Genomic DNA, 10,250 nt, shown 5'->3' with positions numbered 1-10,250 from the left:
TCAGAACCTGGGCCAACATTCTCTGGTCCTGTGACTAAATTTATTTGTATTTGTTCTCTTCATGTACAAAATTAAAAACTTGAAAAGCTCAGCTCCAGTGTGAACTTGAGTCCCTCTGTTCACGGAGACAGAAGTCTCAGCCTGGTTTTACCATATGGGGACACGGGGGGGGGGGGGGTGTGTGGTATGGTACTGGGGCAAGGGCCAGAGGAACAGAGTGAAGGAGGGCACAGCCATGAGCCACTGTCCCTGAGTTACAATTCACATTTTAAGAAGGCTCAGGCTGCGGTCAAGTCTCCTTGAAATTCTGGGGTGACCAGTGATTTCCCTGAGGAAGGAGGCAAAGGCCAAGATGCCCTCAGACCAATGAAGAGCCAGGGCCTGCCCAGGCCTTCTGTCTCACGGCCCAGCCAACAGCCCTCCTCATCTTCACAGTATGCTCTGGGTCCCACTCTGCAGGACCAGGGACCCTCCGGCAGTCCAGGGCTTTCCTTCATGGCCTGGCCAGGTAGAGGAGGACAGGGATGCCAGCTGGGAGAGTCAGAGGAAGAAGGTGATTCGGGAAGCCACCGTCTTGCAGCCATTGGAGGAAAAGAGCTGCTCGTCCTCGGGGAAGAAGGTGGTACTGTCCAGCACGGCCTGGACCACCTCATCCCTGGGCTCCAGGCCCAGCTGGGCCAGCTCGTTGAGCACACAGTGCCGCACGTGGTGCCGCTGGAGTGGCAGGAAGGGCACCAGGACGTCCAGGAGATGCTCTTCCATGATGCCGGAGCGCCAGAAGCCATCTGCAGGGCGGAGCCATGGGAAGAGGCTGTGCTTCACAGGGGTCAGCCAGGCCCCCGCCCACCCCCACAGGGAAGGAAGTGCAGGAAGGCTGCTGACCTGAATCCTCCCAGCCCCGCACGGGTGCTAGGCTCAGGGGAGGCTGTCCACCAACCCTGAGCGCCAAAGCCTCGGCTGGAAAGTACTGGGTCGGTGGGCAGAGCATCTGACCTGGGAGAGCCTGACCCACCCCCAGGGAGTCCAGCCCAGCCCTGGGTGTGATCTGGGAGTGAGACCCCAGTCTGGAAGCCCCCCTGGCGTGGGGTCCTCAGCTGAACTCACGGTGCGGGTTGTCTAGCACAGCCTGGGAGATGACCGGTCCCAGCTCCTGCAGGCCGATCTCTTCGCGTTCCCTGCGACTGCGCCACGCCTCCAACACCACCTGATTGATCTGCTCACCACCGGTGTTGCTAAAACCACGGGGGACGCAGACCGTGAGGGCAGGATGCAGCTCTGGTTTCCCACATGCCTCCTAACAGGACCCACCCAGCTCAGTGCCAGCAGGAGCCAAACACATTCAAAACGCCCCCAGGAACCGCTTCCCCTCTCCTGAGCCATCCATAACCGCGACCCTGGAAGTTTGCCTATCTGTGTCATGCACTTTACAGTTTATATTAATAGGACACTTTTAGGTCCCTTACCTACTTTCCCTCACTCAGCCTCGAGGACAGTAGGGTATTAAGATTGGCCCTGCTCAGAAAAGGAGATGGGAGCTCAGAGAAGTGAAGTGATTTCCCCGAAGAAACACAGCTAGAATTCTCAGAGGTGGAACTGGTTCCTAGTCCTGTTTTTCTCAGGCTTGTGTCCTCTTGGTCACAAAAGAGGGAAACCTCTTAACCCAGCAGGAGTGCCACAAAAAAATGAGGATTGAGAGACTGAACCCAGGCTTTGAGAATGTCAAAGGGGAGTCAAACACCTTGAATGATGGTGTCACCAGTGAGGGTATGGGGGACTTTGGGGGGGACCCAAATGGGCCCTGGGGGGGAACAGTATTCTGCCATGGGACAAGACTGGATAGCTGAGACCTCTGACAAGTGTTCCTGCACCAATGCCTGCTGCAAAGTTGGCCCCACCTGATGAAGATGAAGATGGCTTTGCGATAGTTGGTCCCATAGACAACCCAGGAGGAGCCCAGGAAAGGTCGTAGGACTTCTATCAGGCCTGGGGCCAGCTTGTCCATCTCATCGAAGAGAAAGAGGGAGCGGCTGCAGGCAGTGAGGTTCCCCTGCACCCAGCTCTTAAGATCCTTCTGTGGGAGAGAGGCAAGAGTATGAGGGGGCCTGGAGCTGCTTCCCCAACCCCAGATTCCTTCCCAAAATAAGAATTAATGGAGCTTCCCTAGTGGTCCAGTGGCTAAGACTCAGTGCTCCCAATACAAGGGGCCAGGTTCAATCCCTGGTCAGGGAACTAGATCCCACACGCCACAACTAAAGATCCCACACGCTGCACCAAAGATCAAAGCTCATGCATGCTGCAGCTAGGACAGATGCAGCCAAATAAATAAATATTAAAAAGAATTCATCTTCCCAAGAAGATATAGTCTCCCAAAGAGCACTGATCCCTTAATGAGGCTGATGGCGAAACTGTGGCCCAGAGAAGGGCAGAGAGTAGTCCAAGCTCACACAGCAAGTCAACAATAGAACAGGGATGCAGACCCAGGCTTCACACCTGCCTTGTCAGGGGGCTCCTTCCCTGACAACTCTTGCTTTCTAGAAAAGGGGAGGGCACCTTCCTGCTCCCTGAACCTTCACAACAGAGTTGTGACAGCTGAAACAGATCAGCCTGGGAAGTACCTTGCAATCAACAACAATAGTCAAAAGAGCTAATATTTCCTGAGTGCTTACTCCGAGCCTCCTTACTCTAAGAGCTTTACAGAGAAGATAAAGCAGGTTGTCTGGCAAAGGTAAGTGCTCATAACACCTGCGATTCTATAATCCCACATCCCTCACAACAACCTTGGCACACAGGTACCATTACTGGCCTCCAGGCATTAAATCAAGAACTCCCTGCCAGGTGATAGCACCCTAAGCTTTGTTTAGGATGGGTCCTGAGGGTTGAAGGCTGTAACTGGCTGTGTTGCCTGGAGCAAGGGATTCCACTCTCTGGGCTCAGGACTCACTCCCACCCTAGTGGAGTCACCCTACGGTGCAGAGGGTGGGCCAGGACACTACCCGCCTACCTTGTAACGCTCCATGTGGCTGGGGTGGGGGAAGTGGATGACTGGGGAAAAGTGGTGCACGTGGGGGCTACGGAGGCCATCCCGGAAGAGGTAGTGTGCCAGCAGGGAGCTGACATAGGACTTGCCAGTGCCAGTCCAGCCATGCAGAGAGAGGACCAGCGGCTTGGCGGGGGCTGGATCCTGCAGGAAAGCCTTCAGTGCCTTCACCACCAGTGACCTGGCCAAGTGCTGGCCCGCCAGGTGCTGGGCCAGGTCACACTCCAGACCTAGGGCCACAAGAAGAACAGTGTCGGAGCTGAGGACACACGTCTGCAGTGGAACAGGTTCAGGAGGAAAGTCATGTCTGGGAATCTGTATTCTGGGATGTTTTTTTACAAGCTGTCTGCAGAAAGGGAGTGAGGCCCTTGGCGGGGTTGGGGCGGGGGATGTCCTCTGCCTCTGGCTGACTCAGCTCTGCAGCACCCCCACCAGGTGGCCCTCTGGATCGCAGCTCAGCCCTAAATGGTTGCCAGCTGTCAAAAGGGTCGACCCCAGACCCCTGCCCACCCTCAAGGCAGGCTTCTCCCCTGACCGGCCAGTCCAGTGCGGAGGTCTAAACTGCCCACCCTCGACCACCACCCAGGGCTCTGCTGTCAAAGGCATCTCTCCATCCTGACTTCCAAACAGGCATCCCTAAACCCTCGCCCCAAGTCCTGTGCCCCAGGCTCTCAGAGTCCCTCAACGCCGGGCCCACTTCCAGCCCGGACCGTCTGGAAGTCTCGAGGGGTCTGCCCTTGGGTCTACTCTCCACGTCTGGCCCCGGCACAACCCCGGCATCCAAGGTCTCCCCTAGTCCGCCCGGCTCTCCGGTCTGGGCGCCTTACCCTGCAAGTCGGGCCGGAAGTCACATTCGCAGAAGGAGCCGAAGTTGCAGCGCAGCGAATTCAGGTCCCAGGAGGCGGCCGCGGCCGAGACCAGCCAGATCAGCCCAAGGAGAGAGCCCCAGGGCCGGCAGCTGCGCGTCGCAGCCGCCATCCGGGTGAGGCCGAAGCTGGGTCTGGGGCCGCCAACCGCCTCTGCCGAGAACTACGACTCCCGACGTGCATCGCTCTGCGGCGGCCACCTCCTGCGGCCTACAACTCCCAGCTCCCCTCGCTCCCGTCTCCAAAGCCCTCCCCGTGGTCCCCCGTAGGCTTGCAAGGCGGCCTCCAGGGGGAGCCCGCGAACCGTCCAATCCGGGACTGCGCACTGCGTTTCCATGGCCACGGTAACTGAGGGACCATCACAGCCCCGAAAGAATAATAAATGACGGATTATGACTATCAAGGGTGACGTAACAACTGTAGCAAAAACTTGTGCGGTACCTTGTAAAGCGCCTTTTCTGTGCTCTTCCCCCCCTCCCCTTTTATATGATAAAAGAGCACTAATAGCTTTTGGTGAGCACCTATTATGTGCCCTTAACAGACGATGCCTTGTATATCTTGGGCTTCCCAGGTGGCGCGAGTGGTAAAGAACCCGCCTGCCAATGAAGGAAAGGTAAGAAAAGCGAGTTCGATCCCTGGGTCGGGAAGATCCCCTGGAGGAGGGCATGGCAACCCACTCCAGTATTCTTGCCTGCAGAATCCCATGGAAGGAGAAGCCTGGTGGGCTACAGTCCATGGGGTCGCAAAGAGTTGGACACGACTGAGACTTAGCACAAATGCATGCCGCTTGTATATCTTATGATAACAGTACCTCTCATCAAAGGCATGGTGATATTTCCATGAAGTACAGGCACATGAAGTGTTTTGGCCCCCAAAGTAATCAATAAATGATTATTGAAAATCCATTATGGAACTTCCCTGCTTGCCCAGTGATTAAGACTCTGTGCTTCCACTGCAGGGGGCACAGGTTTGATCCCCAGTAGGGGAAATAGGATCTTGCATAACCCTGGGGCATGGCCAAAATATATATATATATTTATCTATTACATATAAAACATGGTGGTCCCTCACCTAGCAGCTACTATGTGCTACATGCTTTAACAGTAGCCCAAAGAGATCAGTTCTGTTATTGGCCCCATTTTATTGAAGAGGAAACCTGGGCCCAGGAGGTTAAGCCCCTTATTCAAGGCCAGTCAACTAGTGAACTGAACCCAAGTCTGGCTGCTGCCTAAGATCTAATGCAGTATGTTATCCAGCCTCACTTGGTCAAAAGTTTCATGAAGCGAAGGGCCCCAGACGTTTCAAATTCAGTGACCAGGCTCCCCAGGCCTCCAGCCTAGTGTGGGGTGGTGATGCACACTGCCTTCCTCCTCTGCCCATCGAGTCAAGACAACTGCCTTCAAGGCCCTCCTCAAAGATTCCTGCTCCACCCACCACACACACACACACACACACACACACACACACACATTTTGGGGCCACATTCCAAAACTTGAAAAGAAGTGGGTAGTTCCCACTGTTGAGAAAAGGCAAGAACTTCCAGTCAGGATACCCCAGTTCCAGGCTTTCTCATTCTGCTGCTGTGACTCAGGGAAAGTCCCTTCTCCCTCCAGTTCTGTTTTCCTGAGGGAAGCTGGAATCTTAGATTTCATAAAGCCCTTCCACCCCCAAACATCCGGGATACTGGACTGTACATTTGTGGGAAGCTTTGCTGCAGCTTCTGGAGGCAAAGAATGGGGAAGGAATGGGTGCAGGTCAGTATTTCTCCAACTGGTGGGAATTAGCTATTTATCACCCTTCTGGCCTGTGAGGAATGGTGATACTGCCATGAGGTATAGGCACAGGGAGTGTTTCGGCTCACAAAGTAATCAATCAATGATCACTGAAAACCCATCATGGAACTTCCCTGGTGGTCCCAGTGGTTAAGACTCTATGACAGGGATTGGATTTTAGTATTGGCTGTAACTCTGGCTCCTGGTACAATCTAGAAATGTTTCAAGTGCAAAATGAGTATTTGTTGAATGAATTGTTTCCACTTTCACCTGAGAAAAGACACGTCCACCCCAAAGCCCCCTGAGAGACAGGAAAAAAAAAGAGTCATAAAAGTTTATTATATGAAAGAAAGAACATGGTTTCTATACATATATTTACAGAACAGACAGATGTATTTACAGCCAGAGGGAGGCCTTGGTGTCAGGCTTGGATTGTGGGCGGGGGGAAACAGATGCCCGGAGAAGAGTGAGGAGGTATAAGAAGCCTCCTGTGGCTCAAACCCAGGGCAACCTCAGCAGGAAGGGGAGAAGCAGAAACTGGAGGGAGAAACAGGGGTCCAGTTCTTCCTGAAGGGAAGCCTGGTGAGTGTGGAGCAGGTAGGATGGAGCCCAGCGTCTGCGTAGACCCTGGAGGTGCACAGGAGATCCTGGAGTTGAACCCGGAATATTCTCAGGCTGATCACAGTGTCCCTGGGGTGCTCTGGGGCAAGGTCTGTGCCCTTCTGATCCCGTTGCTGCCCGCAGCTGCAGAGGGGAAGGGTCCATGGGGGTCACAGCTCGCTGGAGCGGACAGCAGGCTCCAGTTTGTGGGAGAGGGCAGTGAGGACCTTGTCAAACTTCTCATAGCGGCGGGCCTGGCTGCTGCAGGCGCCCTGGCTGCCCCAGAGGAGGCGCATCTGGAACTCAGTGCTGAACACCTCGAGGAGCTCCGGCCGGGCCTGGAAACCTGCAGGGTGGGGCACAGGGGTCAGGGGACCACCATCTGGCTAGGGAAGCTGGGGCTCCTACCAGGAGCCACCACATCCCGCAGGGCCCCATTCCAAGGGACTTCCCCCCACATCTGCCAGGGATCCCACAAGGTTTGTGGATGAACATAACCAAGCAGTTTAACACCTGGTCTTTGTCCTACTATTCCTTGATAGCTCAGTTGGTAAAGAATCCACCTGCAATGCAGGAGACCCTGGTTGTATTCCTGCGTCAGGAAGATCCCCTGGAGAAGGGATAGGCTACCCACTCCAGTATTCTTGGGCTTCCCTTGTGGCTCAGTCGGTAAAGAATCCGCCTGCAATGCGAGAGACCTGGGTTTGATACTTGAGTTGGGAAGATCCCCTGGAGAAGGAAAAGGCTACCCACTCTAGTATTCTGGCCTAGAGAATTCCAGGGACTATATAGTCCTTGGGGTCGCAAAGAGTTGGACGCGACTGAGCGACTTTCACTTTTCACTTTCAATAATTAAAAAAAATTTCTTAGTTGCGGCATGCAGGATCTTTCATTGCAGCACACAGGGTCAGTAGTTGTGGTGTGCGGGTTTAGTTGCCCCAAAGGATGTGGGATTTTAGTTCTCTGACCAGGGATCAAACCTGTATCCCCTGTATTGGAAGGTGGATTCTTAACCACTGGACCACCAGGGAAGTCCCTGCAACATATAATTTTAAAATGACTAGAGGGACTTCCCTGGTGATCCAATGGCTAAGACTCCGCACTCTTGATGCAGGGGGTCTGGGTTCCATCCTTGGTCAGGGAACTAGATCCCACACGGCACAACTAGAAGATTCCAAATGCTGCAACTAAACATCCCGCAACCTACAATGCAGATGGAAGATCCTATGTGCCTCGACTAAGACCTGGTGGAGCCAAATAAATAAATAAATATTAAAAAAACAATAAAATGACCAAAACATAAACTATCACTGCTAACTTGGGGGGAGATATTGGGTGATTCTTTTCTTTTTTGTATTTTTCTGTAAGTTTCAAAATTTGTCATAAGAAATATATATACATTTTGGAAGTAAATGTAAAAAAATTTTTGTTTTGTTCTTTCTGAAGAAAGACTGAAAAGACGTTTACCAGAATGCTCACAACATTTACCAATTACCAGGTAATTGTTGGTGTTTTATCTGGGTTTTGTTCAGCTGTTTGTCTACAGTGAACTTTTGTGAGTTAAATATTGCCTAAAGAAGTAAAAGGTCTGAAAGCCGTTATCTCTGCTTCTTCCATAAGAAGGGATTCTACTTTCTGATTGAACTGACAGCTCCTTGAAGACAGGGTGAGTCTGCCTCAGACCCAGTTCCCCAGGTCAAGTGCTTTGTAAACAACCTTGTAAAATGGGCTTTTCAGGATGCCCACTTCACAGATGAGAAAACTGAGGCTTAGAGAAGCTAAGATACACAGCTACTGTGCTCTTTGAATCATCCCCCAAGCTGACCTGGTGCCTGCCACTAACTCGTCAAACTGCTGAATGAGTGAATAAAAGGGGTGAGGAAAAAGAAGTCAGGGAGGGGTGGGACAAATTGAGAATGTAGTACTGACGCATATACATTATCATATGTAAAATAGATAGCTTGTGGGAAGTTGTTGCATAGCACAGGGAGCTCAACCCAGTGCTCTGTGACAACCTAGAGAGGTGGGATGGGAGGGGGAGGGAGGTTCAAGAGGGAAGAAACATATGTATACTTATGGCTGATTCATGTTGTTGTAAGGCAGAAACCAATACAACATTGTAAAGCAATTATCCTACAAATTAAAAAAAAAGAAAGAAGTCCAGGAGACGGGGCAGCAAAGAGGGATGGAGAAAGCCGAAGGGATGTTTGGAGGAGAAGGGAGAGCAAGTTATGCGGAGGGAGGCCCAGGCTGCAGGACCAGCAGTGGCTTGCCCCCCAGATGCAGCCCGTGACTCACCCTGCAGCTTGACTTCGGCATTGGTGTGATAAAGGCCGCCATGGTGTGCCACCGTGCGGGCGGCCTCCAGGTGGGCCAGCACCACCTCCACGCCATGCTCCGTGCTGCCCCAGGGTTCAGGGCCCTCGGCCGGGGCCGAGTCACATTCCAGCAGAGTGATGAGCGGCAGAATGTGAGGAAACGTGGTGTTGCTCAGCGGCGGGCCTTCTGCAGGGAGGGAGGCACGTGTTTAGAGGTCTCAGAGGGGCCCACCGTCCACCAAGGTCCAGAAACTGAGGATGCGTTAGGGGAAGGGCCCTGCCTGAGGTTCCAGCGAAAGCCCCCAGGATTCTGACTCATGAGACAAGCCCCTCCCTTTGGATTCCTCCAGCTGAACCCACTGCACCTTGGCCCAGCCCACGGGCTGAGGCTGGACCTGGACATGGCATACACGTTTGCCAGGTGCAGAAAGTGAGCGCAAGAACGGCCTGCACAGAGTTCAGTCAAGCCCTCGTCATCCTCCCTACTGGGAGAGTCTGGGCCAGCCCAGAGAGGGCTGGAACCCGTCTGAGGTCGAACAGCAAGACGGGGGAGGTACCTTTGCCCTCATTGAGGCTCTTGAGGAATGGCTTGAGCGTCTTCTCATAGAGGATGGCACCCTCTGTGTGTTGCTGCCGCAGGGTCACCCATGTCTGTTCCAGCCGGGCAATCTAGGGAGATCAGACTATGAGCGACTAGCCAGCGAAGGGGCCTGCTGGGGCCACAGGCCAGTATGCCGAGCCGACACCCAGATATGGGATAATAATTATTAGTACAGTCACCATTCCGGTCTCAGGGACAGGGCTGACGGCTTTTCACAGGTCTCCCATGAAGTCCTCGCAACAACCCATTTTACAGATGCGGGAACTAAGGCTCAGAGAGGACAATAAAGGCACTCCCCTCATGAGATTGTTTTAAGGAATCAATGTTTCTAAGTACTCAATGTACCTTGTGCATAGTGCTTGCTAAACGCTAGCCACGTTATATTTATTCTTTCAACTCATATAATGCTCCTCAATCATTTTACAGGTGGACAAAGGGAGAGTGGGGAAAGGGAAAGACTTTGTCTGGAAGCAGGTCGGCATCTAAAGGACTCAGTTCTCCCAGTTACTGTCACCAGTGCTGCCTAAAATGTCCTCGGGTTCTTCCTGATTCAATAGACAGCCATCCCAAAGGGACACGTATCAGGGCTCCTGGCAACAGAGACTAGCTTATGTCCGGTGCTACGTGGGCCCCTCAGTACCTGGGCCATATCCAGGGCACCCATAACCGCAGCGAAGCTGAACATGTTGCCCATGGTCCCTCGAAGCTCGGCTGCCAGCTGGATGGTCTTGTGCAGGAGCGCAGCCCGCTCCTCAGCGGAGCCGGTGCAGCCCAGGATGTCCACGGCCAGCATGATGGACATGGTGTGGAACCTGTCGGAGCGGCCGGGTCAGAGGGGCGGGGCCAGGATTCTAGGGTTGGGGTCCCTGTGGTTAGGCGCCGAGGGGCGGAGGACAGAGCCAGAAGTGAGAGGTTGTAAAGGGTCAATGAGATTAGGGGGCGCGGCCAGAGTGTGGGCGGGGATAAAGCAAAGTTAAGGGGTTCTGACTGGTCAGTATAAGTCAGGGGGCGGGGCCAGAGACCCTTGAGCACCAGGCTGAGGAGCGTGTGACCGAT

At 53.5% G+C, this 10,250-nt stretch overlaps 2 protein-coding genes across 5 annotated transcripts in view; both read right to left on the bottom strand.

Annotated features, from left to right (window-relative positions):
* Positions 1-31: 31 nt before the first annotated feature.
* Positions 32-4,056, bottom strand: TOR2A (torsin family 2 member A). 2 transcript variants are annotated; one of them, XM_065927120.1, is made up of 5 exons: positions 3,865-4,056; positions 3,002-3,267; positions 1,896-2,071; positions 1,105-1,232; positions 32-785 (listed from the first exon to the last, which is right to left on the bottom strand). In XM_065927120.1, exons 1-5 carry the CDS (start codon positions 4,013-4,015, stop codon positions 541-543), a joined length of 966 nt encoding a protein of 321 aa, XP_065783192.1. In that variant the 5' UTR covers positions 4,016-4,056; the 3' UTR covers positions 32-540. The 2 variants fall into 2 exon arrangements, with proteins under 2 accessions (XP_065783192.1, XP_065783193.1); XM_065927121.1 differs by lacking the exon at positions 1,105-1,232.
* A 1,946-nt stretch (positions 4,057-6,002) lies between these two features.
* SH2D3C (SH2 domain containing 3C) overlaps positions 6,003-10,250 on the bottom strand; it is a 32,853-nt gene continuing 28,605 nt past the window's right edge. For all 3 annotated transcript variants that reach the window (XM_065928401.1, XM_065928402.1, XM_065928403.1), the window contains 4 exons: positions 9,835-10,006; positions 9,151-9,262; positions 8,574-8,780; positions 6,003-6,621 (listed from right to left, as the gene is read on the bottom strand). In XM_065928401.1, coding sequence (XP_065784473.1) covers positions 6,446-6,621; positions 8,574-8,780; positions 9,151-9,262; positions 9,835-10,006 — 667 coding nt within the window. In that variant the 3' untranslated portion in view covers positions 6,003-6,445. The remainder of the gene's footprint in view (positions 6,622-8,573; positions 8,781-9,150; positions 9,263-9,834; positions 10,007-10,250) is intronic.

The sequence above is a fragment of the Muntiacus reevesi genome, chromosome 3 (assembly GCF_963930625.1).
Source record: "Muntiacus reevesi chromosome 3, mMunRee1.1, whole genome shotgun sequence".
Classification (NCBI taxonomy): Eukaryota; Metazoa; Chordata; class Mammalia; order Artiodactyla; family Cervidae; genus Muntiacus; species Muntiacus reevesi.
Note: the sequence above shows the minus strand (reverse complement) of the source record. Positions and strands in the feature narration are given on the sequence as shown.